Here is a 24,405-nt window from a genome sequence, read left to right as displayed (position 1 = left end):
GGGAATAATGCTGTGCTTTTTTTATATTGTGAGGCTAGTATGTTATACTGTGCCATTGGGGGAAATTAATATATTGTTCATTTATTCCGTTTTATTCTTTGCATTTATGCGCTTCACTTATACTTTATTGGAAAGCACTTTGGATTCCTGTAAGAAAAGAAAGAACATTAATGTGGTGGAGTGGGGAAGAGATGGAATAAGAAGAGACTCAGTGTGCCTGTATCTACTACCCAGATCCTTCTTTATTGTCTGGCCCAAATAATACATAATTACTTCAAGCTTCCTCTGGACAGCCTATTCCAGATGTCTGGGATGACTGCTTTTATCATTCTCAGCTGGCTGATGGGAACTGTAGTTTAAGTTGGAAAGCTGCTACAAACTGTTAAGAAGACCCATCTGTGCCTTCTCTGTGAGCTGTCCATGGTACTGAAAGTTCTGTTTCTAGTTGCTGCTGTTGTCATTTCTGCCTGTTTCTTCCCTGAGTTTGCTCACCAGGCTTCCGTCTTACTAACCATCTTTGACAGGACATCCTGTAGACCTGAAGAAGGCAAATGAGAGAGTAATAGAATTCATTAGGTAGATACAGCACCTTGATTGATACCCCACAACTCCTGAATTGTTCTAGAACCTTTTTCACCCACTACTTAAGTTTTTGATAGCTCATGTAGTGGGTAGTACAATAGACCTGGATGAATTGAGTGGCTTCTTATCCCCTTTCAGTGACCAGGTTTATTCATCTTGCACTATCTTTTTAGGTGATTAGGAAGACGAATCCGCTTAATGATTAGGTTTTTGCTATCACAAAACAATGTTTAGATAGCAAAAACCTGCTTTACGATGATCGTTTCCCTGTTTCGGGAACCGATTTTTCGCTTTACGACGATCAAAACAGCTGATCGTCAGGTTCCCAAGATGGCCGCCTGCTGTGTTAGGGACGGATTCTTCACTCTACAGGGAGCAGAAAATGGCCACCCTATGGAGGATCTTCGCTTTACGATGAGGTATTTCTCCCATTAGAAGAACACATTAACTGGTTTCTAATGCATTCTAATTGGCTTTTTACTTTCACTTGACGACGATTTCATTCTACAGCGATTTCACTGGAACGGATTAACGTCATCAAGTGAGGCACCACTGTATCTGAGAAGAATCAAATAGACCTGGTGACATTGCTGCTTGAGCTCTTCTAGAAATATAAGCCACCTTTGGTACTGCAACATAGTTGTGAATCTGCACATCAGTTCTACACTCTTCCCATACATTAGATGTACGGTCATCCTTTTCCATCAGTGAATCCCTTTAATTCTGGAATGACGGGCAAAATGGGACCCGCTCTCAGGTCTTCTTCAAAGATCGGAAAGGCCAATCCTCTCCCGGTGTCGCATGCCGAGATCAATTTATGCATCTTTTTCATCTCTGAAAGGCCAGCGCATGGCCCTGATGTTATTATTTTTTTCTTTTTTAAGCATCTCGGGTTCCTTGGAATGGGGGAAGAAAGCACAAACAATTCTACGGACTCTCTCCGATGGAGGATTTTTGGTTTGATTTTCGACACCCCATTGCTCGTTCCAGGAATAATTGATTGTGACAGAAACAAATATTTTTAAACACCAAGTTCCCTCTTTAAAAAAATAACAGGTGAAGGAATCATAGGTGAAGGGGATAGGTGTGCCAGTCTGTTACAAGAAATATCTGTGTCAATGTATTGATTTCCAAGCCTGAGCTCAGATCGAGGCTAGTTACTCCTAGAGGTCACAGAGGGACGAAGCCCCCATTTGCCCCCCCAAAACTCAGGTACAAAGCGGGGGCAGCTCATCTGCAAGATATAGAAAGGGAGGAAGCATGTGCTACGACAGTCAGGTAGGGAATTCTAGCTTCTAACAACTTGCTATCTGTAGCATAGCATTGGATCATGACATTCCAGTTGCCCCGGTGCTCAAAAAATTGGCCTTCTGAACTCTACCTGAAAATTCCACGGATATCACAGCCTGCTTATCATCTGACAGAGAAGATCATAGACAGACATGGAGGAGGAGCAGGAAACGACTCTAAAAATCCCACAACCATATAGGCTGGCGGACAGTTTTGGAACTACTTAGTTGGCTCTTTTTCAGTATCTTCTGGAATTAAATTGAAAGTTTTATGAACCCATTTGGTCCCTCACTGGTGACCTTGAAAGAATCTCCCAAGATAGCATGACTGTGTTCCAATGCATATTGTTAATTTTTTAAAATAATGGTAATTTTTTTTTTTTGGAAGCCAGAAAAAGAAGAACCCTCGATCTATTGGAAAAGCCATTTACCAGCATATAACTCACATGGAGAAATACAAACATTTCATAAGGACGAATATGGAACAGCATATTCAGTGAATCGATCCCTCTTTCTGGGCAGCTGAAAAGCTACTGGAGAGGGTAACCAAAGCAGCCGTTTACAATGAGATACTTTGGGGGTTTATTGATTAAGTGCAGTAACACTAAACAAGCCAAAATCAATAAGCAGACGGATTATTCTTGGGGGCTGTTATTGCTTGTTGTATAAAACAATACTGCTACATCAGATGATGTCAAGTTACTGTATCAGTTTAGTGGCACATGATCATTAACTCATTTGCCACTTAGATCTTCTACATGGAACCGATGGAGAATGTTATGCAGTTTGTGATTTTTGATGAGCCTAACGGAGGTCCTCTTTTTGACTCAACGTACTTCTCCGAAGGCTGGAGAGCAGAAAAAGAGGATAACATAATGGAAAACAATATGTGCACTTGGAGACATGCACATGTAAATGCATGCACATTTTCGGTGTGTTCTTTAAAAAGTGTTTTAAGCTGATGAGGAACGGGATGGTACAAATTAAGGATCAGAAGAATGAGGGGCAAACTGTGCATTATCAATACCCCATTGATAGAAATGGATATCCGCTAGCATTCCAGAGATGCAATGCAGGCAAACCTTCACAAATGAGAAAACATATTTGCAAAAAAAAGTGTGTTTATACCTCCCCTTACTTCCATATTGGATTGCTGGCTATAGAAATACCACCCAATGCAGTTTTGTGGCCACAAACACACAAATATCCCCAATACCCCAGGTGCACATTTGAAGAAGAAAATGGAGATGACCCTTTTCCACAGGAGAAAAAAAATCTGTCCCAGGCATTAGGAAAGTCCTTCCAAACACACACAGCTACTGGCATGTGCAGATTAGGGAAAAGTTGCACAGGAGCAAGTATGAGCCTGTGCAGATCCTGGAAAAGTTACTGTTTTGGACTACAACTCCCTGGTTAACCCCCTCCCCCATTTCACATATGTTGCTCAAAGAAAGCTCACAAGGTCATCATCACCTGCTTAGCCTCAAGTGGCAAAAGAATCTAGGATAATAATCACAGAATCATAGAATAATTCAAGTCCAACCCCTTGCTCAATGCACAAATCTAAATCAAAGCAGATCTGGCAGATGGTTGGTCCAGGTTTCTCTTAAATGCCTCCAATATAAAAATTTCCATCTATCCCCCACCTGCCTTTCAAAACGGTGACTCATCAAGGTGGCTCAGAGGAATGTTAAAAGAAAGAGAGCTACGTAGAAATCTCTCTAAGTAGTGACATTAAAACAGAGGGTCAGAAATTACAAAATGCTAACAAAAGCGAACTGAAAACCATTTTAAAAGCATAATTTTTTTAAAGAAAGTACAGCGCCCATCCTTTTAAAAAAAAATTCTTTCTCAGCAGCCTCACCTTAACTGCCCGTCCCAGTAAAGTTCTGGGAGCGGCTGCCAAGATATTTCCTGTCACATCCCTCAAGATGTACCTCTGAGAACGGTGGACCTTAGAGAATTTACAGCTCTTAAGTCTGGGTGTGTAGCTGAGCTGAGAACAACAACTACACAATGAAGGCCAATTGCCATAATTTCTCGGCATTTATTCTTACAACACTAAACGGGCTCAATCAATGAAAGCCGTCATTCCTCTTCTTTTTAAAGCCGCTTTCATTCATGTGTGGTCAGCGTTTTGGCCACAACAGACTAAAACTGAGGGGAAAGCTTTTCCTGATATAATTAAAAGCCGATAAATTATCCACAACGAAGCTGAGCTCTCAAATGAGAAACAGAAATGTGATGATGAAGTCCCAGTTTTTCTGGACGATGAAATTCTGCAGCTGGACAGGTAAAGGTGGCCAGGGCATAACATGCATTAGGCAAATGGCTGGGCTAGGAAGCAGGTTAAGGATTTAGCCTGGGGTGTAGGTAGCCTATGTAGCCCTGGGGGGTTGGTAGCCTATGTAGCCCTGGGGCGTTGGTAGCCTATGTAGCCCTGGGGCGTTGGTAGCCAACACTCTGCCAATGAAGACTCTAGAGGCTGAGCTCTGGTTAGGACATGATAAACCTCTCAAGTTACTAAGGCCTAGAAGGAGCCTGGCCATTGCAATGAATCAATAGAACAAATAATGACTATGTGCCGTCAAGTCAATTCCGACTTACGGCAATCCTCTTTTAGGATTTCCTAAAAGTGGTTTACCCTTCCCTTCTTCTGGAGATGCTCTGGGACCAGACAGTTGACCCAAGGCCACAGAGGCTGGCTATTCTTCCTGTAAGAGCAGCAGGTGATCAAACCCCTCTCCTCTTGACTTTGCAGTATGGCACCCAACGTATTGAAACTTATAGGTCATATGAAAGATTTTCCATCCTGCAGATCTTAGGGTCTTCCAGGGAGCAGACCTCCAACCTCATCCAGGGTCCCAAGAAGGCGAACTACTGTTCTATGGATATATACAGTACTGTAAACAGGAAAGGAAAAATAAAATAACGATTCCGCTGAATGTGAAGGGCAAATGCAGAAGGGACTTGCACAGTTTACGTGCTCAATGATCTGGTAATTAAACACTTCAGACTTGATGAGCAAAGGCTAACTTAGATGTAACGATCAAAGGATCTTCTTTTCATTTGCTCGCCATATATATATGGTTCTTGGCACTTGTTAGCAGCCATCAACAGAAGGACAAGAAGAAGATGGATGAGATTATATGGCACAGAACTGAATGACGGGACAATGAAGAGGAGTTACTTTGATTTGGGGTGGGGGAATGGCAGTGCATCCGCTCTGGGCTTCTGGTCCGAATTTTAAAGAGGCAATCCAACATGCTGAACCTATTTCAGGGAATAGCTCTCAGCCGCTTGCACTGCATCAGAAATTAATGTCCCCGGCCATTGCTGCCTCCTTGGGAATCAATACATGCCCCGCTCTGCTGTCCCAGAATAGAGTAGCTGCCTACTACAAGCTAAGTAGGACTTATGAGACATTTCATGGCTGGACTTTATGGGTACTGTCTGAAGCTATTGCCCGAGGAAACCAAACTTCATTGTTTCAGAGCATAAGCTATGACAATATACATTGGCAACAACAATAAAATGTATTTACACAAATGTACCCAGTTACCCATAGGCTACAACGTAGCCCCCAACCCACTACAGCTTAAACAGGTCCCCTTTGGGGACAACAATTCCCAGAATCCACCAGTCAGGATGGCCTAGATCATGCTCAGAGAGCATAGACTGCGGAGTGGTTTTTAGCACGCAGGACTTGGAAACTGGTTCTTAGGGGTGGGGAATGGAAAGGGTATGGTTGCAAGTGAGCAGGAACACATGGTGGCTTAGGTCCTTGACTACAGAACCAGAGGTTGGGAGTTCGATTCCCCACTGGGCCTCCTTGATGGGGACTGGACTCAAGGATCCATAGGATGCCTTCCAGATGTGCAATTCTGGGCTTATTAAGATTACCTTGTTACAAGATCTACTGTAGGCACATAGGCGTTTGCCTATGTGTTGGTCTGTACACCCAAATCTTTGCACACATACATCTCCAATACAAATAGATCTGGGGTTATTTAAAGGTTATTTACTTCTCTCTCTTTTTTTAAAAAAGAGAGAACATCTTATAAATTCCCCAACAGTGAGCTCATTAGTATAAATGATGGACTCTCCCTTCAGATTACAAGTCAGCAGTTTTCTCTCCACCCCCTCACCATTTCCTAAAGTTATGGCCGGCTATTTTTCACTTTAACACAGCTGCAAAAGAATGGTAGATTGCGAGCAAATTGATCCCACGAGCATGGCAGAAGAAATTGCAGAGGATGGGATGAGAAATTCTCGACCAGGCTTCGAGCCTCGCTTTCGGTAATAAATTAATCAAAGCTTCTGCTTGCTTTCCTCAGCAACTGGTCTCTGATATTTAGGATACATCTTGCTACCCATGACAACAACTTTATCTACCATATATTGCTTTCATCCCTTTGTAAGCCATCCAAGGTGGTGGCCATCTCTACGTCATGTGGCAGGGTGTTCCGCAGTTCCACCACAAGGTCTGTGAAAAAAAATACTTCCTCTTAACCTTGTTGAATGTCTGTTTGGCTTAGATGGTTTCTTTTCTGGGAAATAAGACAGCATATTCACCATTTCCCTGTCACACCTCCTCATTTGCTCCAGACAAATTCTACAGCACTTCCAAACGTTCGGATCTCGAACCTTTGTTGGTCATTTCTGCAAAATTCTGCACTGATGATAAAAGAATTTCAGAAAGTGCTCCAACTTTTAATTCAGGCCCAATCAATTTCTGGTCAGCTCGTGGAATTCCAACTGGCTTATTCTCCCCCCCCCCCCCCCTGCGTTCCTTGCCAGGTCATCTGCCAAGCCTCATGGCTGGTTCCTCTGGGGAAAGCTGACACAGAGATGTGCCCCTCTCTCTTGCCCATAAACATAGGCAGAGGCTTAAGATCACGAGCTTTGCCCCTTGTCGAGGTCGTGAACCAGAAAACCTTCATCTCTCTTGAATTACACGTGCCTGTAACGGAAATCTACAAGCATGCAAAATAGCCACAGCAGAGGGATGATGAAAAGAAAGGATGCAATTTTAAGAATCTGTATATGGAAGTGCAATGCTTGTGTTTTTTTTTATAGCACAGGCCATTCACTGGCAATGTATAATTTGATATCGTACCTTCACACCATTGTCAAATGACGCACATCACAAATTCTCGCTTCTATGCCAACTAATTTCCCTTAGTCACTACTATTAAACTGATAGCTAGCTAGCTAGCTAGCTAGCTAGCTAGATACATAGATAGACAGAGAGGGAGAGAGGGAGAGAGGGAGAGAGATGAATAGGTATCATTATATATATTTCCCAGCTTCATAATATAAATAAAATATTATAATTGTATATATATAGAATATATAAAAGATATAACATATAATAATCCTGTGTCTTCAAGATACAGTAATTCTGATTTATGGTGACCCTCAGGGTTATTCAGGTGGAGAACACACAGAAGTGGTTTCCCCTTCCCTTCCTCTGGGGGGGGGGGGTTCCTGAGACTGTGCAGTTTGCCCAAGGCCACCCAGGTTGGCTCTCCTCATAACAGGCACTGTGAGGAACTGGACTCCCAACCTCTGGCTCTGCAGCCAGAGACCTCAACCACAGAGCGATCCAGCCAGCTCCACCATCTTTCTAGCATCTCCTGTATAACTACCCAGTTGGATTAAGTGGCTGTCTCCTTGAAAGACGTTCTCTCCTCCCAGCTTTTGATTGTGGGGCAACAGCTGAGTAAAGAGGAGAGGTAGAGAAGAAATCAACTCCTTTTCCTTCAGACTGAAAAATGCAGGAAACAGCTCAACAAATATATCATCCCGGAGAACTACGGAGCTGCAAAATGTAATCAATCCATTTGTGTGATGAATCAATTGCGGCTTAATTGCAGATTTTAAAAACACATGCCATGTTAATTAATTAGGTGAAATCTTCCCATTTGATCCTAGGGACGCAACCTGGTTAATTTTAATTGTTCAGTTAATGAATCTCCATTGACCAAATTAGGCCTTGTTTGCCCCGGGGTTAAAACCAATATTTCTGAAGCTCGAAAGAGGTGGATGATCCTCTTTGCAGGCATCATCTTAAAAGAACAGTTCTTCCAGTGTGAGCCAGGCAATAGTGGCAGACGTGCTATATTCCACTTGCTTGGGGGAAAGCCAAATTGGACTCAAGGTGGATTAATTCTACATAGCCTTGCAAATGACTGCATTGCCAACTCCAATTTTTAGGAACGCTTTTTACTCACATATGTGTATATCTGTATCTTGACCTATATTTATCAACCCATGGATTTCATATACAGTGGGACCACTGTATCCACAGGATCGGTATCTGCTGATTCACTTATCTGCAGTCCGAAAATATTAAAAGAAATATCCTAGAAAGATGAAGTTACCAGAACTGGCCACTAGAAGGAGACAGAGACTATGTATAATGTTTGTTTAAAATAGTGTTCTCTATAATCCGCATTTTTCAGCATCCACGGAGGGCTTGGAACCAATCCCCTGTGAATACAGGGGCCCAACTGTACTGGCATAAACAGATGCGTGGATTTGCACACATGCACTCACAGAGCTTTATAAAACGCAGACAACCTTCCCAATTCTTTCTTGAGATCATTCTTTACTTCCCCATCCCATAGATTAATTTAACAAATGAATCGATTCAGTGATTTATGCTGGTGGGACAGCAGATGTGAATGCTTCATTCGCTGTTCTGGGAATGGAAGCACTAACTGCCAGCAGTGAGCGGCTGCTGATTCACATCCCAGCAGGACCTCTCCGAGGCGCTGAAACAGTGGCCACAATTTCAGCACCTTGGAGAGTTCTGCAATTCAGAGAAGGTATCTCGAAAGACACAAAGGTCTGCTCCAGGGCCAAACCGGACCTAAGGACGAACCCATTTCTTCATTTGACATGTTGGAGTATTATTAAAATGCAATCAGCTTCAGTGGATGGGCCTGATATATATGACGGTCCCAGACAATTACTGTGCTATAACTTTTCCTTCTCTTGCTGTCCTGTCCAAAGCCAGGGTTAGCACTGGGAGAAAATTCTCCAAGGATACCCAGCAAGGGATTTCCCCCTCAAAGCTCGCACTCCCTTCTGTAAAGTATAAAAATTGGCTGCTTTTCAACTTAAGCACTAAATTGTTTCCTAAAGATAAATGCAGTTTTTCACATTACTTGTTTCAAGTCCTTTTCGCAAAACACCTTTATTAGAAGGCCAAAGGAGATGCAACGTGAAGTCGCAAAGTTTGGAAAAGGAACTTTTCACGGCTATAATTCTCTGAATTCGTCAGCCATAATGAGCACCTGTCATGTTGCCTGGGAAATTCTGGGCACTTGAATCTGAAATATGTAACTTCCTCAAGCTCTGGTTGCTTGTATTCTTCCTCCAGCAACCTTGTTAAATATCACCAAATGTTATTGTTGTTATTCTTATATGTCATCAAGTTGCTTCCAACTTATGGCGGCCCCGTGTATGAATGATCTCCAAAAGGCCCTGTTCTCAGCAGCCCTGCTCAGCTCTTGCAAACTCAAGCTTGTGGTTCTTTTAGGGAGTGAGTCCATCTCCTATTCTGTCTTCCTCTTTTCTTGCTGCCTTTCCATGTTTCCCACCATGATTGTCTTTTCCATAGAACCCTGCTTTCTGAGGATGTGCCCAAAGTAGGATGGTTTCAGTTCCAGCATTTTTGCCTCCAGAGATTTGACCAAATGGATGCTAAAGCTAAATGGCATCATCGAAATCCTTTCCTCGCAGGTAAATAGGGCAGCCCTGCCATTTTTGGGCTTGTGCATGCACTCCCCATGCCAGGGCTGTGCATGCTTCCCTGTGAATTACAGCCATGGCTCTTGATTTACCCACATAAAACAGACAGAAAGCTTATGACTTTGTTTCAAACCCGCAATATAGAAACATGTGTTAATGTAGTCATTTTATTGACCAGTCGGTCAAAAGGCAGACAGTTTATCGGCTAAAAGATCTTTTATCGACAGCTTCGGCAGGTAGTATACCATGCCTCATGGCACAAACTTTATTCTCTCAGAGAGCAGGGTCTTAAAAAGCTTAGATAATGCAGTATTAGCAGTCCATGGGATACATCAAAGCCTGACAAACTACTGGTGTTATATTTGTTTGGGATCCAGGTGCGCTTAATTTCTGCAAGCTATTTCCATCATCATCCATAAACGCAGTTCCCCCACTTCACTTACTGCGGCCTCCATACAATTATGGCACTGATTCTATATACAGATTGGCATTTTTCTACTGAAGTTCACCAGGTCTCTATGTTCTAAACTGGTGGTTCCCAACCCTGCGTCCCCGGATGGTCATCTCCCAGAAATCCTGGACAACACAACTAGTACTGAAGGATTCTAGGAGTTTTAATCTATCACCCAAAGTTAGAAACCATTGCTTTAGATAAAGCAGAATATGTGAGCCATTTGAAACTTCACAAACCCACTTATTCCACTCTTGGATGAGAAGACCCTTGATCACAAGTTGGTCTAGGGTTGAGCAAATCTTATTGCTTTAATTTCTAGTTTATCCCTTACTGAGTGGTCTCAATTGACCAGATAGGCGGGATATAAATAGAATAAATAAATAAAATAAATAAATTACTGTAGTTTGTTCCTACCAAATCCATCTGCAATTTGAAAAGAGAGCCTCTACAATGTGTAGGCATTTTCTCACTTAATGTAGCCACATATTTTAACAAGGACTATCCCCCATATAATGCACTCAACATGCTGCCTCTCTTATGCTACTCGACTCATATTTCCCTAATATATGCATTTTTTTAAAAAAAAACTGAATTGCAAACTTAGTTCCACTCTAAACCACAAATAGATTTGGGAAGGGCGAAATTCGTTAACTCTTTTTGTGTGCATTGAAAAAATTTTTCCCCCACTTCTAATGGGGACCAAATCCTTTTCCGTTAATACTCAACATATTTAGGAGGAAATAAAAAACGGAAATAGAGAATTGAATGTGTTTCTTCATCTTTCTTTAAAAATAATCAGAAGAGAATCTTAGAGGACGATTTGGTAAGTTAAACTGAATTCCGGAATGAAAGAAATCTATTGTATTATGATTTAAAGTTCTGTAATTAGTTCTCTAAGGCCTGAAGCATATTTAATTACACCAGTGGTTTTGTGTATATAAACAAGAACAGAAACTATAGAAAAATCATCATGTATTTAAGGTGGTTGTTGTTTTTAACACATGTGGTTTTATTAATTCAAACTAAAGTGATACTATTTCATTCAAAGTCATTACATTTTATTAGGGCTTCGTTATGTGATGTCCTTGTTCCACCTGAGATTTCTGAATTTGGCTTTTCGAAAACAGACCTGCTATCAGATGGGCAGCAGAGGGTTACACTGGCCTGACAGTTCAATTCCAAGAAGAACAGGGAATCCATTTTCGTTTGTGACACCAGATTGCAATTTTGTGCTCTCCAGTTCAAAATCAATGCTGGCAATAACCTGTCTATGGAAAGCCATTTCTGAACCCACGTAGACCTCATACTTCTATAAATACATTCCAGCTTAGCGGCACACAAGCAGGAGGAGAAATTCACAGTGCCCAGAGTCATGAGCCTACAAAATGATGATCGACGTTGACCCACCCACCCCCAAGCCAAAATTCCGGGGGAAAGTCTTGATAACATCTCCTTAGATCATTTCTCCTGAGACAGACCCACAATGGCAGGTGGGACGTCATGAGGACAGGGCAGTTACGACAGTGGCTAAAATTTTGACAGAGCTTGGAGAAGGTATTTTTTAAGACTACAACTCTCAGAATCCTTCAGCCAGCCTGTAGCCATGCTGATGGGGATTCTTGGGGACTATAACCCCCCATGTTCCTAGTTACCCTGGGGGTTATATATTTACCTGGGTGCAAGCCCCATTGAACATAACTGGACTTCCTCATACTATGACCCTGAAGAAGAGGAAACTGTGCTCACTAAACGGGGACAAAGCGCCACTGAACTGTCAGGAATCACCATGGGGTACATGCAGTCCATGAGATACCTTTCCAATAATTCCAGTTCTGCAGAGTTACCAAACTGAAAGGAGATTGGCAGGACACTTAACCTAGCCCTTTGCTTCCTTGCAGAATTCAAGAGCTAGAGCATCCCTGGCAGATGGTCTTCCTGGCATCTTGTTCAATAACTTCAATGACAGATGGGCTCCCATTCTCCAGAACAGGTTCCACCATTCAGCTGCTGTTACTGTTCAGAATTCTCTCTTAACATTCCACCAAAATCCAATTTCTGTCTGTTAGCTCTAGAGTTGTCCTCTAGGGGCAGCAGAGAACAAGCCTTTGTTCTCAGTTGCCTCGGATGGGTTGCTCACCTCTGTTTTGGTCGATCAGTCAATCCCGCTATGCTTGCTGTATGTGTGTGTGTTTTGCTTCACGAAGGCAAAAGACAATGGTTTTGTTAAGATACCCAGGAAAATCTTCAGAAGTTACAAAATTTCAGTGAGCTGAAGGTTCTCTCCCCCCCCCCAATAGATCATTGAAGTGGAAGTGATTAGGGTTATTATACAGTGGTCTGTGGTTGTTGTGAGGATCAAAAAGGTGAGCTCCCCCTTGAGGTTACTGAAGGAATGGTAGAATATAAAGGCCAATAATCAAAGAGTATAACTGGTGAAACTTGAATTTGTTTGCCCCCCCCTAAGCATTTCATCTGCAGAGTGTCTCCTGCATGTCATATAAAAGGGCAATGAATTAGAACTATGACAACATTGTACTGAACTGTTTGTGACAATTCCCTCTATTAATAAATACAACCACCCTGGTCTATTCTCATCACATTTTGTAATTACATGAATATTTCTGTTAAATTAATGCAGGTGTAGGTTCCAAGGCTTTTCTGCCAGGCTCTGTTTTCCTTTCCACTATTTTTTTAATATATTTTAGCAGTCTAAAGAAGTGATCTATGGAATGGTGGGGTTTTATTTGCAACACACTTCTCTGTCCTCAATTCGGACACACATCATAGGGCTTACAGTAGGAAGACCCCTGATGTTTGCTTTAATAGACTTAGTTTTGTATTCCTGAAGAAAAGGACAAAATTAGACCCACAACTGTTCCTCTGCCACAGGATATAAGATGTAGCTATGGGTGGTTGAGAGGCAGCATCTATTGCCTGATGACTTGGGTCTCAAGTGATGAGTTCCATAGACAAACCAACCCTTAGAAGCTCACTCTAATCTAACGTGCATGCTCAAATGAGAAAAAAAAGAGGTACCAGATTTCGCATGTCCAAATTGGTTATCTGAGCAGTCCTTAGGGTTTTTCACATCCATTCCCCCTCACTCAATCTCCTCTTTCCCTCTTAATGTCCACCTCATGCTTTGATCCTATTCCCAATGTCTCATCCCATTAAACATGGTCCCTAGACTTCTTCTGTTCGTTTGGAACCAAACCGCTCAAATTCTAATGCTTCCCATCCTTCCCTTATCCTGATAACAAATAACTAGGTTGATATAAAGTCTACTAATGCTGTTGTCCGGTTTTTGGCTCCAAGCCAACCAGGAGGACGCTGTGTCCCTTTGCCAAGTCAATGGCAGAACTTACAAGATCAACAGATCACTTTCTGTTGACGTGGAGGGCAGAACCTGTAGGATGATGCTGTGACGCCTTCCTCTGGGGCTGAATCTTCAAATTCCACTCTCCTGTGCCAGTTTGCTTTCGAGAACATTTGGCCACTTTCTAAACCAAATTTTGGGGCCACTCCCTCTGTCCTCCCATTCTTATAACATCAGTGTCTGGTGAAGAATCCTGTAGGAGCTGGAAAGCTGACACTCTTTGTTAATGTTCTAGGGATCCAATACAGGTGTTGCTCAACACAGACTTTGGTTTTCACTCCTGAATGACATGGCTAGTTCTTTTAACTTAAAGCTGCATTCTCTCTCCATTTTCCACAGACAGAAACCTGGTGTTCAGCTGTATCTTCTCACTTCCCTCCTCATAATTTACATGTTCAGATATATATTTAATATACACCACCTTTCTTTCCTCACATACTTCTCTTTTCTTCCCTTCTCTTCCAAGGCACTTCCCTTCTCTTCTCCCAAAACCCCACCAACTGAGAAAACTAGCTCAAACTCCAGAGTTTATTTCTGTCTGGAGTCACCCAAGCTCAACAGACAACAAAACAGGGAAACTGCCACAGAAACTCTGGGCATATACAGAGTGCCTCCTGGCTGGTACTCTTCCAGACTTTCTAAAGCCTTCAGCCTGGCATTCTTCAGATGTGCTATCTGGCTGCTGCTTCTCCCATCATCCCCATCAACTGAGGATGATGGGAATTTTAATCCGACCCAGGCAGAGGAATCAGAAAAGCTACAGCATGGGGTCTATCCAGGCCTGGATCTTCCTTTTATAGTTTCTGCCCCTTCGGTCAGGGTCCCTAGTTTCCTCTTAGGTTCCAACACGTGTCATAAGGTACCCTTCACACAGCCTTCCACGCTCCCTCCCTGCCGCTTTAAGAAAAAGTATTCCAACTCTGGGGGTGGAAGCGATCCTCTCCTCTGGACGTTTTATGATCGCCAACATCTGGAAGGGTCTCAGCCCCAAGTCCACCCCGGGCCCCCCAGACACACAGGATCGGCTCATTCCTGCTCCCTCCCCCACGCACGATCCGGATCCCTCCCTTCCTTACCTGGGGCATTTGAGAGGCAGCTCCGGGACCCCCCCCCCCCAAAAAGAAGCCGTGGCCAAACCCGGCGCGCTCCCTCCGCCTCGGCGGCGCTTCGGCGGCTCGGCTCTCTCCTCTCCTCTCCACCGGCCTCGGAGCATCTCATCTGACACAGCCCAGCCTCCGCCTTCGGAGGAGGACGAGAAGCGGACCGGGCGGCCATTGGCTGGCGACGGGCGCGCCGGGCCCCGATTGGCCGCGGGCGGTGCGGGGCCGGGCGCGACCGGTGCTGACGCCGGGCTCGGGCGGAGCGGAGCGGAGGGGCGGCGCCGGGCGAGGCGGGAGGGGGGCGAGGAGGGCGGCGCGGCGCCTTTTGTGCGCTCCGGAGGCGGCGGCGAGGTTTCTTTGGCCAGCGCTGCCGTCGCGAGCGAGCGAGCCAGCCGGCCGGCCAGCCAGCCAGCCAGCGGACAGGCAGCATCTTTTGGGGGGGCTCCCCCTGCGCCCCCCACCCCACCCTTTCTCTCCCGCCCTTCCTCGCTTCCTCCCCCCTCCCAAAAAATATCCTCTCCTGCGCTATGCATTGGAGCGCTCCTGAGCTGCGCCAAGGGCCGCCCGCGTCGCAGCTGCTGCTCGCCGTCCGTCGAGGGGAGGCGATCCGGGCGGCTCGGGAGGACTAGGGCGAGGCGGTCGGCTCCGGGCTAGCCCCGCCGAGGGAGACCCTGAGGAGGGGAGGAAGAGGGAGGAAGGGGGGGAAAAAAGAGGAGGAGGAGGAGGGACGAGGCGCCCGAGGCAGCCGCTTGTCCGCCCCTTCGGGGAAGGCTGGATCTGCTGGCCAGCTAGCCCGGGGGGCTCGGCGGGTTTGGGGGCGGGAGGGGCCGGGGAAGAAGCCCGAGGAAGAGCGGAGGAAGGCAAGGAGCCCGCCTCGGACGCGGCGCGGGCGGTGGCGGCAGCGTCGTGGTCGTGGTGGTGGTGGTCGCGGCGTCGCGATGTTGGCACTGGAGCTGCTGGGCTTCGCCTGGCTGGCCGGCGTGGCGGTGGGGCAGAACGAGACGGAGCCCATCATCCTGGAGGGCAAGTGCCTGGTGGTGTGCGACTCTAACCCGGCCTCGGACCCGACGGGCACGGCGCTGGGCATCTCGGTGCGCTCTGGCAGCGCCAAGGTGGCCTTCTCGGCCATCCGCAGCACCAACCACGAGCCGTCGGAGATGAGCAACCGGACCATGATCATCTACTTCGACCAGGTGAGGGGACCCGACGAGCCCCCTTCGCCGGGGGGGGGGATCGAGGAGGGAAGAGGAGGGGGGATCGGGACCAGGCAAGGGCGAGAAGGGGTCCTCGGGGAAACGAGATGGACGGGAAGGGCGACTGCTCCCTTTTCTCTCCCTCTGCCTCCCGGGAAATAAAAATCTCCTTCAGCCGATCTCGTTCCCGGAGGGAAAGGAGCATCCCCCGAGGGCAGTCCGAATCCAACCCCGGCAGCTTTCAAAGGGAGCGAAGGACCCCCGATTTGGGGGCGCTGGCGGGCTGCCCCCCCCCCGGCGCCGGCGGAGAAAGCTCCGGCGTTCCCGCGGGTGGCGATCCCGGGCGCGCCCTTCCCCTCCTGCCAGGACGGGCTGGTGTCACACCAGGCAACCGGAGGGTCTTTCTAAATCCATGTCTGGAAGGAAGGGGCTGGAGGGGGGGGAGAGAAGGTCTGTCCCAGCTGGAGGGGGTCCCACCGGCCCGGCTATGGGGAGCTGTTCAAGACCATCTCACTTCTCTCCTTCCTTTTCTCCTCTCTCCTCCCCCAGGTACTAGTGAATATCGGACTCAACTTTGATTCGGAGCGGAGCACTTTCATAGCGCCCCGAAAAGGCATCTACAGCTTCAATTTTCACGTGGTGAAGGTGTACAACCGGCAGACCATCCAGGTCAGAGAGGGCTGGGATTCGGAGGAGCTGGGCCACTGGGATGTGGGGAGGGGGGAGGGGGGCAGAGCTAGCCAATCTTTCCTTTTTGAGGCCCGGATAGGATGACTAGGTTTGCCCCCCCAAAAAAACCTCCAGCCAACTCTGATGGGATGGTTGGCTGTGAAAGAGACACAATCCGAACATAAGAAAAAGAAACCCAATGAAACTCCCAGAGACTTATTTCTGATCTTTTGTGGGTTTGGATGACACAAACCCCCTTGAATTCAGTGGGGCTTATTTCTCAGTCAACATTCATTAAGATCGAGGCCTCTTGACACCCCACTCCCCAGCTGCTGAAGCCCTAGTGCTGCATTTTCTCTCCCCCCACCCCAACGAGCAACTTTCCTTCTGCCTTTATACAGGCAGAACCAAATAAAATGGTAAAGAACTGGTCATTTAGCCCCCCCCCTTACAAAATCAAGAATTTAGGAGTCATGGGCATGAGAACACCGACATCTGCCTTATCCTGTGTCTGACCACTGATTCATCTAGACATTGACTAGCAGCAGGTTTTCAGGGATAAACAGAGGAAGTTTTCCAGCTCTGTCTAGGAACTGAGGAATGAGCCGAGACCTGCTCCGGGCAGAACGAGGGCTCTGTCAGACGGTTGCAGCTCTTCTTTCAAAACCCTTGGCAATCAGGCTGTACGTGTCTGTCCTGCGGAGCTTTAAAAACCCATCTTCCAAAAATACTTTATTGTTCTTTCCAGGCCTTCTTATCCAGGCCTCTTTGTCTTCATTTTCTTTAACCCCTTGAACAGGGAATTCTCCCGGCGTGAAATCCTTTAGGAGGTTTCCAAGCAGAGCATTTAAGATCAGCAGACAATTAAACCTGCTCTCCTGCCTTCTCACTTGCCTTGGGAGGGGGGAGCACTAGATTTCAGTCCCTCCAACCTTCATGCCACCCAGCCTGTGATCCAATGCCATTTACTTCCAAGTAAACCCCACTGAACGAAGTTGGCATTGGTTCCAAGCAAACTGATGGGGATGGACATGAACTGGACATCTAGGCTGTAGAGAGATTATGTTTGCTTAGGTATTGCCCATTTCCATTTCCCATGGAAATCTACACCTACAGCCTATCCCACCCTCTAACTGCTGCCCCCCAAATCACCACAACTTCCCTCTGGCATAAACTTCATCTATAGCATGCATTCCCATGTGGAATTAATATTTTTTTTGACGCCTCTGCCTATCTGAGTGTAAGATAAGATCTGTAACATTCTTAACATCCCAAGCTGCTTAAATAGAAGGCACTCAACCCCTTTCTAGTAAGGAGGGAGATTATAGTAACTGCAGTCTTGTGCGTGCCCAGTCAGAACTACTGTAAGTCTCTGTGTGCACAGGATTGCAATATAAATCCAGTAAAATAAAACTAACCTGGGTAGAGATGAAGATGAATGCATGAAGAATGGTTGCTTTGTTCCATTGGATCCCAAGAGTGTAGTACATTTCCTACTGTTGAAGCATCACTTTGTGCATTTCTCATAGTCCTGCACAACTACACATTTCTTTACTTCTTTCTCTGGGCTTGATGAAGTATTTGTGACGGGGTACCCCTAGCTTTGCAGTCTGCATATGCCTTAAAGCTTGCATTAAGTCAGTTTTATTATCAGAAAAGAGGAGAGTAGCCGGAGAAGAACGGAGACCCTCTCTCTTAACTGGCTTGGGAATAGCCTGCAAGGTTATGGCACCTTCCTTCATAGGCAGTTTGGGGATATCAGAGTAGAGTGAGGGTTTATGATCCTTGGAAATATCTTTCCAGAGATGGAACCAAAAAAACACAGTTCTTGCAGGGAGGCAGGAGGAGGAATTTACAGGTTGGCTTGGTGTTCTTTCCGGCTTGTTAGTACTCCCTTTCTCCTCCCCCCCCCCCACTATGGCTGGGTCTGGTTGAGTCATTGGTTGAGAGCATTTGGTAGCTGTAGGCCTTCCAGGTTGACACCTGATAGCCTTTGTCTTCAGCTATTTAAATAATACTTATTGATCTGGATTATTGTCTCAGATCATGCCTTGCACGAGAGTCCTTTCAACTGTTTTCCTGGCATATTCTTTGATGATCACAGGCTCTGTGAGTTGGGGTGTGTTCCTTTCTGTCTAGCCATGTAGTTGGGTCTAGCACATTTGTGGCTAAAGCTCTGTATCCGATAATGGATCTAAAAGGTCCCTAATCCTGCATGCATCTTCTCTAAGATGTGCTGCATTCAGTAGGACTTGCAGCCATGAATGAACATTCTTTGTGTCTAATATAGAATCTGGCCGTACCTGTGTGAAATGTACATTTTGGGAAGCCTTGACAGTAGCCTCACAAGTGACGGTTGGGGTGATTGCTACATTTTGGGTTAGATCTAGAGGCTGCTTGAATTGACTGGGCGGAGGGGGGCCTGCCTCCTTTCCTTTGTGGATAATTCAGAGAGGGGGGGATCATGGGGTTCAGATGAAAATGGGGGATAAGGGTTAGGCATTTTCTTAAACCACCCCGCTATTTATTCTCCCATAATCTGAGGATGGCTGATATTTGACATACCAATCTTCTGCCGATCAAGAAGCCTTGACAGCTATCAGTCACTGTTGCCCTGTCAAAAGGGGAGGTTTGACCTCTGCAGTCATGGGCATCATGGTTGACCAGCCCTTCCGTTGCTGGCAGTAGATGTATCAAAATGAAGAAGGCTTCCATTGTCCCTCTCGCCCATCGTCCTCCCACCCACTTAGACAGGGAGAAAGCTGCAGCTCCATAGGGCATGAAGCAGCGGTGTTGGGATTCAGCAGGTTTGCTGCTCTACAAAGGAGTAAGCAACAGCAGCGTGTGCGCACACACACACCCATCCACTTCAGAGATGCCGCCTCGGGCCTCAGAGCCTTGATCCCCCTTGTCTCATCTGGGAGCGTGAGCAAGAGGGAGGGGGGAGAGCCCATCTTTCCAGAAGGACACACAATCCTCTCTCTCCCTGAAAGATAAGGGCTGGCATCCACATGAAAGGCACCCACGCTTGCTTTTGATCGAGGCACAAAAATCCAGATCGTCTCCGTGCTTTGCCACCCGATCTTGGGATGCTTTGGGCTGGCCAACACAGGGCTTCTCCGGTAGCCCAGAAAACCATTTCGGTTCCCTTTCCTCCATCCCTGTCTTCTTTTTCTTTCTTTCCGATGGCTCCATTTGTTCACACAACAGAGAAGAGCCCTTCTGGGTGGGAAAAAAAGGGGGGGGGAAGCATCTGCTAAATGCAAATCCAGATTAATATCAGGGAGGGGGCGATGGTAAAGATAGTTACAGTGGCATGGATGGCCAATTTTTAAATTTTTATATATAAATTTACCAGTTGTTTTCCCACTCAAGAGTACTTCCTCCTGACAGCTGCAATTAGTGAACATGTTGACCTTTATTTATTTATTTATAAGAAATGGATAAAATCCTTATCTGGAATGCATTATTGGGAACTGCTTCCCCCCCTTCCTATTGATGATTTTTCTTTTCTATTTTCTCTCCTCTCTTACACCTTTCCCACCCACCCCCGCCACAGATTCTGTTGTACAAGATTTTTATGCCCAGACATTTAATAGGCCACATTAGAGGTCGGGAGGGGGGCAGGGGAAAACACCCAACGGGTTTGATAGCAACAGAGGCTTGTGGGGGGGGGGGGACAGAGGATGGATGGAGCTTGTGTTAAGTTGATCCCAGGCTTGAGTGGGTGGCTGAGTCCCATTGATTTTACAGCCTTGAGATTAAGACCTGTTGGATTGATTGGAAGCTTTCTTTTGAGAAAAGGCAGATGAGATTGTAGTGTGTGTGTCATTCCTTTGCCGTAACAGCTGAACATCAAATAACCGATAGGGAAAACATGCATTCCATTGGGATCTGCTTTCCCTTAATACTAAAAATAACTTCCTCAATTTTGACACTTTCCTGCTGTTTTCTCCCCTTTCCATTCATTGATGGGGGCTTTGTCCTATTTTCTTCTCTCCTCTCTCCCGGATTTCAGGTGAGCTTGATGCTCAACGGGTGGCCAGTGATTTCTGCCTTTGCTGGAGACCAGGATGTGACCCGAGAAGCTGCCAGCAACGGAGTCCTGATCCAGATGGAGAAAGGAGACCGAGCTTATTTAAAACTGGAGCGAGGAAACTTAATGGGGGGCTGGAAATACTCCACCTTCTCTGGATTTCTAGTATTCCCTCTTTAAATAACTTGTCGGCTCAAGGAGGAGCAAAGGAGGAAAGTCTGAGATGTGTTTCGTGGCCCCCTGAACTGGATCGAAAGAGATTCGAACAGCAAACTTCTGGATAATGTCTACTTATGGCAGAAGTTAACCCCTTAACTTAGGTTTGTGTACATTGCTTGGAAGATCTCTAACAAGGCAGCAACAGACAGAAGATACCTGAATCCGTCCTTCAGTAATATTCCTTTTTTTTTCCTTTGCAAATTGAATTAGTTGCCTCTCCATTTAACAGATTTATTATCTCCGCCTCTCCCACCTCAGTGCCGTTCCCGTACCAAATACTGAGGACCCTTGTATGGTTTCTACTTTGCACTATCCGTTCACAACCCACCTGATTTTGTTTCTCACATTCTAGATATATTTTTAACTCTTTCCCTGAGTTTAACTTTTTTTTAAAAAAAAGCATATTTTTGAATACATGGGCGCCATGGTAAAAGAGCTCAATGCAAACTGTGCTGTGTGCTAAGAAGCAAATGGGAAATATGAATATAAATATAAATATATATATATATCTACACATTGACATGAACTATTATAGCCAAGTTCTCATTTTCACTATTTCTATGTAAATCTGAGTGATTGTGGAATTTAAAGGCTGCTTGATGTTTGAGGCTTTTTGGTTTTGTTTTGTTTTACAATTTGTTTTAAAATGGTTTTGTTTTAAAAATTTCTGCTGTCGTCCGTTGTGGCCCAACTTACATGCCGAGAAGTATAATCTGTAAGATGAGGTGTGAATATTGGCAGAGACTAATTCTGGGTTGAGTTTAATGATGTTTAAATTGGGTTTTTGGTTGAACCGATTTTTCCCCCCTTCTTAGAGGAAGCATAGGGTGTTGTTCAGGTGATCTGAATCTGGGAGGAGGGATTTGGGGAAAAAAAAAGAGAGAGAGAGAGGAAGAGTCAGATAAAACAAGGGGAATAAATATGTCATATCCAGAATTGTTTGATGCAGGTTCCCTTCTGTTCAGAGGGCGATTTGGGAAGGGTAGAGAACACAGCCTTCCAAAAGATGAGTATAAGACCAAACCTTTCCTTTAACGAACTGGAATCTTTCTCTTTGTTCTGCCCTTGATTGTTTTCTGTGCTGTTTTTCAAAACGGGAGGGGAGATGCTTCCGTCAGGAGGAACAGCCCTCTGATAAGACTGCCGGGTTGAACAACTTCTACAAGGAGGAGGCGAGATCCCCTCCTGAAGTTGCAGCAGAATGCTCTCCGTATTGGGAAGGGGTTTTTTAACGGTTTTATGTATGGTCTTCGCTCCGTCCAATAGCATTTTTATACACCTGTCTAATTAAAACAGAACAAGAACAGAAAGTTGGGCAAGGGAATAGCTGCTAGTAGCATTATTTGCAAGTATTATTTTGTGTACAGCCTTTCAAATATGTAAATGCTATAATTTTGCAGCACTCTTTAAAAAAAAGGACAGATACTTTTATTATCAAAGTACGGTTTAAAAAAAAATAACTTTTGATTGTAATCGAAACAATGTGAAATAAAACCAGTGGAAGAAACTAAAGGACTTCAGAAATGATCTGAAGCAGGCATGATTTTCTGTCCCTCCCTCATTGTTTTCGGGCAGGGAAGAAGACCGCTCCGATCTGCCATTTAATCGTGCACCTGTAAATCAAAATAACGGCTGGGTATAAACCGCCGATTTCTCAATTTGTAACCATAATGTGGACAGTGGCTGCTGTACGGTTAAAATTGGATGGCTTTTTCTCTCCTTTTCTGAACTGGGGTTCCAAGAAGAAATTTAATTAGCTCCTAGGGGGGCTGTTAATTTTAGCTTAATAAGCAATGTGTTGTTTTATGGTCAGTCCTGATTGTCGGGGAGGGGGTGGTGGTGAGCGTGTGTCCTTGTTAATAATTTCATACGGCAAATAGAGACTGCCATATTTTAAAAGCCTCGGGGAGGGTGGGAGGCAAGCGAAGAAGCAGGTGTGTTAGAGGTTGGCGGTCTGTCAAGGAAGACTTGAATACAAGGCTGATGGGCCCGAGACTGGCATGGAGTTGGCAGGAGTTTCTGCCTTTTGGTTCTGTAACAAACACAACAATGGAGCTCCACCCCCCCTTCTCCTTTAAATTTTACTTTTTCAATATGCCTCTGGCTGTGGAGCCAGAGGTTGGGAGTTCGATACCCCAGTGGGTCTCCTTGACAGGAGAGGCCTCCTTGGGGATCCCTTCCAGCTCTGGAGTTCTAAGGTGGTGATGATTAAGCACAGAGGTTTATATGTGTGTGTGTGTGGGGGGGTCACCTCTTTGTCCAATTTTGTGCTCACTTCCTGGGTTCAGCATTGGCTTTATGCTATCCACCCCGGACTTTGGCTGTAGATCCAAGATTTCAGCTGGCAGGGAGAAAATACAGCCTTGAAGTCACCCTGTTTCCCCCTTCCTGATTTACTACCATGTGGAATAGAACTCCCATCTAGCATTAGAGCCAGTCAGTTCCCATCAAAGGGAAGAAGTGGGATCAGGGTTCAAAGGGTATCCTGCCGGTCTTTAATACACAGATCTCGTCCAACTTTGGCAGATAAGCATGAGGGTTGGGCCTGGTTAGTATTTGGTTGGGAGATAGCTAGATACTATCAGAAATCTCCACATAGGACTAGGAAATGACCTGGCCTGAAATATGGGGTGGGGTGGGTGGATAGGTGCATGCTGGAGTGCTGCAAGTCAGAGTTGAGTTTATTGGGTTAGGTGAAGTCAATGCAAGTTCCTTTGCTTTCAGCCCTCCTAATGGTGTCCTTCATTGTATCTCGTTTTAAGCTCCTCTATGATGCCTGGTGTACACCTGACTCATGAGGTGGAGTTTCTTTGTAAGGTTGCTGAAGTGGCCACCTACATGAGATGCTTTCAAGACTCAGGAGAAGGGAAGTCAGATGGGAGAGCGTCCTGAGCTTCAGATCATCGGCTGGCCTTTGCAGATGAGGGAATCCTTGGTGGTGACACAATATCCAGAACTGCACTGGTGCCTTCTTTGCTAGCGTTGGGTGTACAGCTTTCTGGAGAGGAGAGGAAGAAGAAGTTATGGGAACAGAGGGGCTCAGAGGGGCATGTGGGTGAGCAGATGGAAAGGACAGGGGTGCAAAGTCAGGAAAAAGTGCAAAACATAATACAGGTGTTCCTCTATACATTTTCACATTGTTTTTGTGCAATTTGGGGGGGGGGGCAGGTGGTAATGATCCTGTCACTATATTTAGTATAGGATGCAATGTTTAGTCTGGAATGTTTAAATCCTTTCCCTAGGGAATTTTTTTAGAAGTGAGAGGGGCTTTTTGCCCTCCTCCAGAAGGCCAAATGGAATAGTTAAGAGAAAAATATTGCTTCTTAGGTCATCGCCTGAGTTCTGGATGGCGGGGTAGGAAAACAATTTTGGTGGCAGCCCAGAGGACCTGAATCCCCACCCCCACCTCCCCCAAAAATAAGAGGGCAAGGGGCTTGGAGAAACAGACTGTCCCCACTTTACATGGGTATAGGTGCTGGATTCGACACCTGTTGCTGTATTTTAAATGGAAATACAAGACTGACCTTAGCTATTCAAGTGTGCTTTGGTGTGGGTGTGGATTGTACACCTCCTCCAGTAGAAGACACCCTCAACCAGAGGGATTCTCAAAGAATCCCCTCTCGCGTGTCATAACCCGGAAATGATGCAGGTAAAGAAAACCAGTCTGGTAAACTTTTAAAGCAAACAACAGGTTTCTTTCCCTCTAAGCTCTTTGTGGCTGATGCT

General features: G+C 45.5%; 1 protein-coding gene and 1 long non-coding RNA gene across 2 annotated transcripts; one reads left to right on the top strand and one right to left on the bottom strand.

Moving 5' to 3' along the window:
- Positions 1 to 214: 214 nt before the first annotated feature.
- On the bottom strand, positions 215 to 14,842 carry LOC140702151 (uncharacterized). Its single transcript, XR_012081205.2, has 2 exons — positions 14,539 to 14,842; positions 215 to 538 (listed from the first exon to the last, which is right to left on the bottom strand). It is a non-coding gene; the product is annotated as an uncharacterized LOC140702151 (long non-coding RNA).
- A 525-nt stretch (positions 14,843 to 15,367) lies between these two features.
- Positions 15,368 to 22,186, top strand: CBLN1 (cerebellin 1 precursor). Its single transcript, XM_020788245.3, has 3 exons — positions 15,368 to 15,755; positions 16,305 to 16,424; positions 20,443 to 22,186. Exons 1-3 carry the CDS (start codon positions 15,501 to 15,503, stop codon positions 20,638 to 20,640), a joined length of 573 nt encoding a protein of 190 aa, XP_020643904.1. The 5' UTR covers positions 15,368 to 15,500; the 3' UTR covers positions 20,641 to 22,186.
- The last annotated feature ends 2,219 nt before the right edge of the window (positions 22,187 to 24,405 follow it).

This window comes from Pogona vitticeps, chromosome 10, assembly GCF_051106095.1.
Source record: "Pogona vitticeps strain Pit_001003342236 chromosome 10, PviZW2.1, whole genome shotgun sequence".
Lineage (NCBI taxonomy): Eukaryota > Metazoa > Chordata > Lepidosauria > Squamata > Agamidae > Pogona > Pogona vitticeps.
The sequence above is the reverse complement of the archived record's forward strand: the minus strand, read 5'-3'. Positions and strand labels throughout refer to the sequence as shown.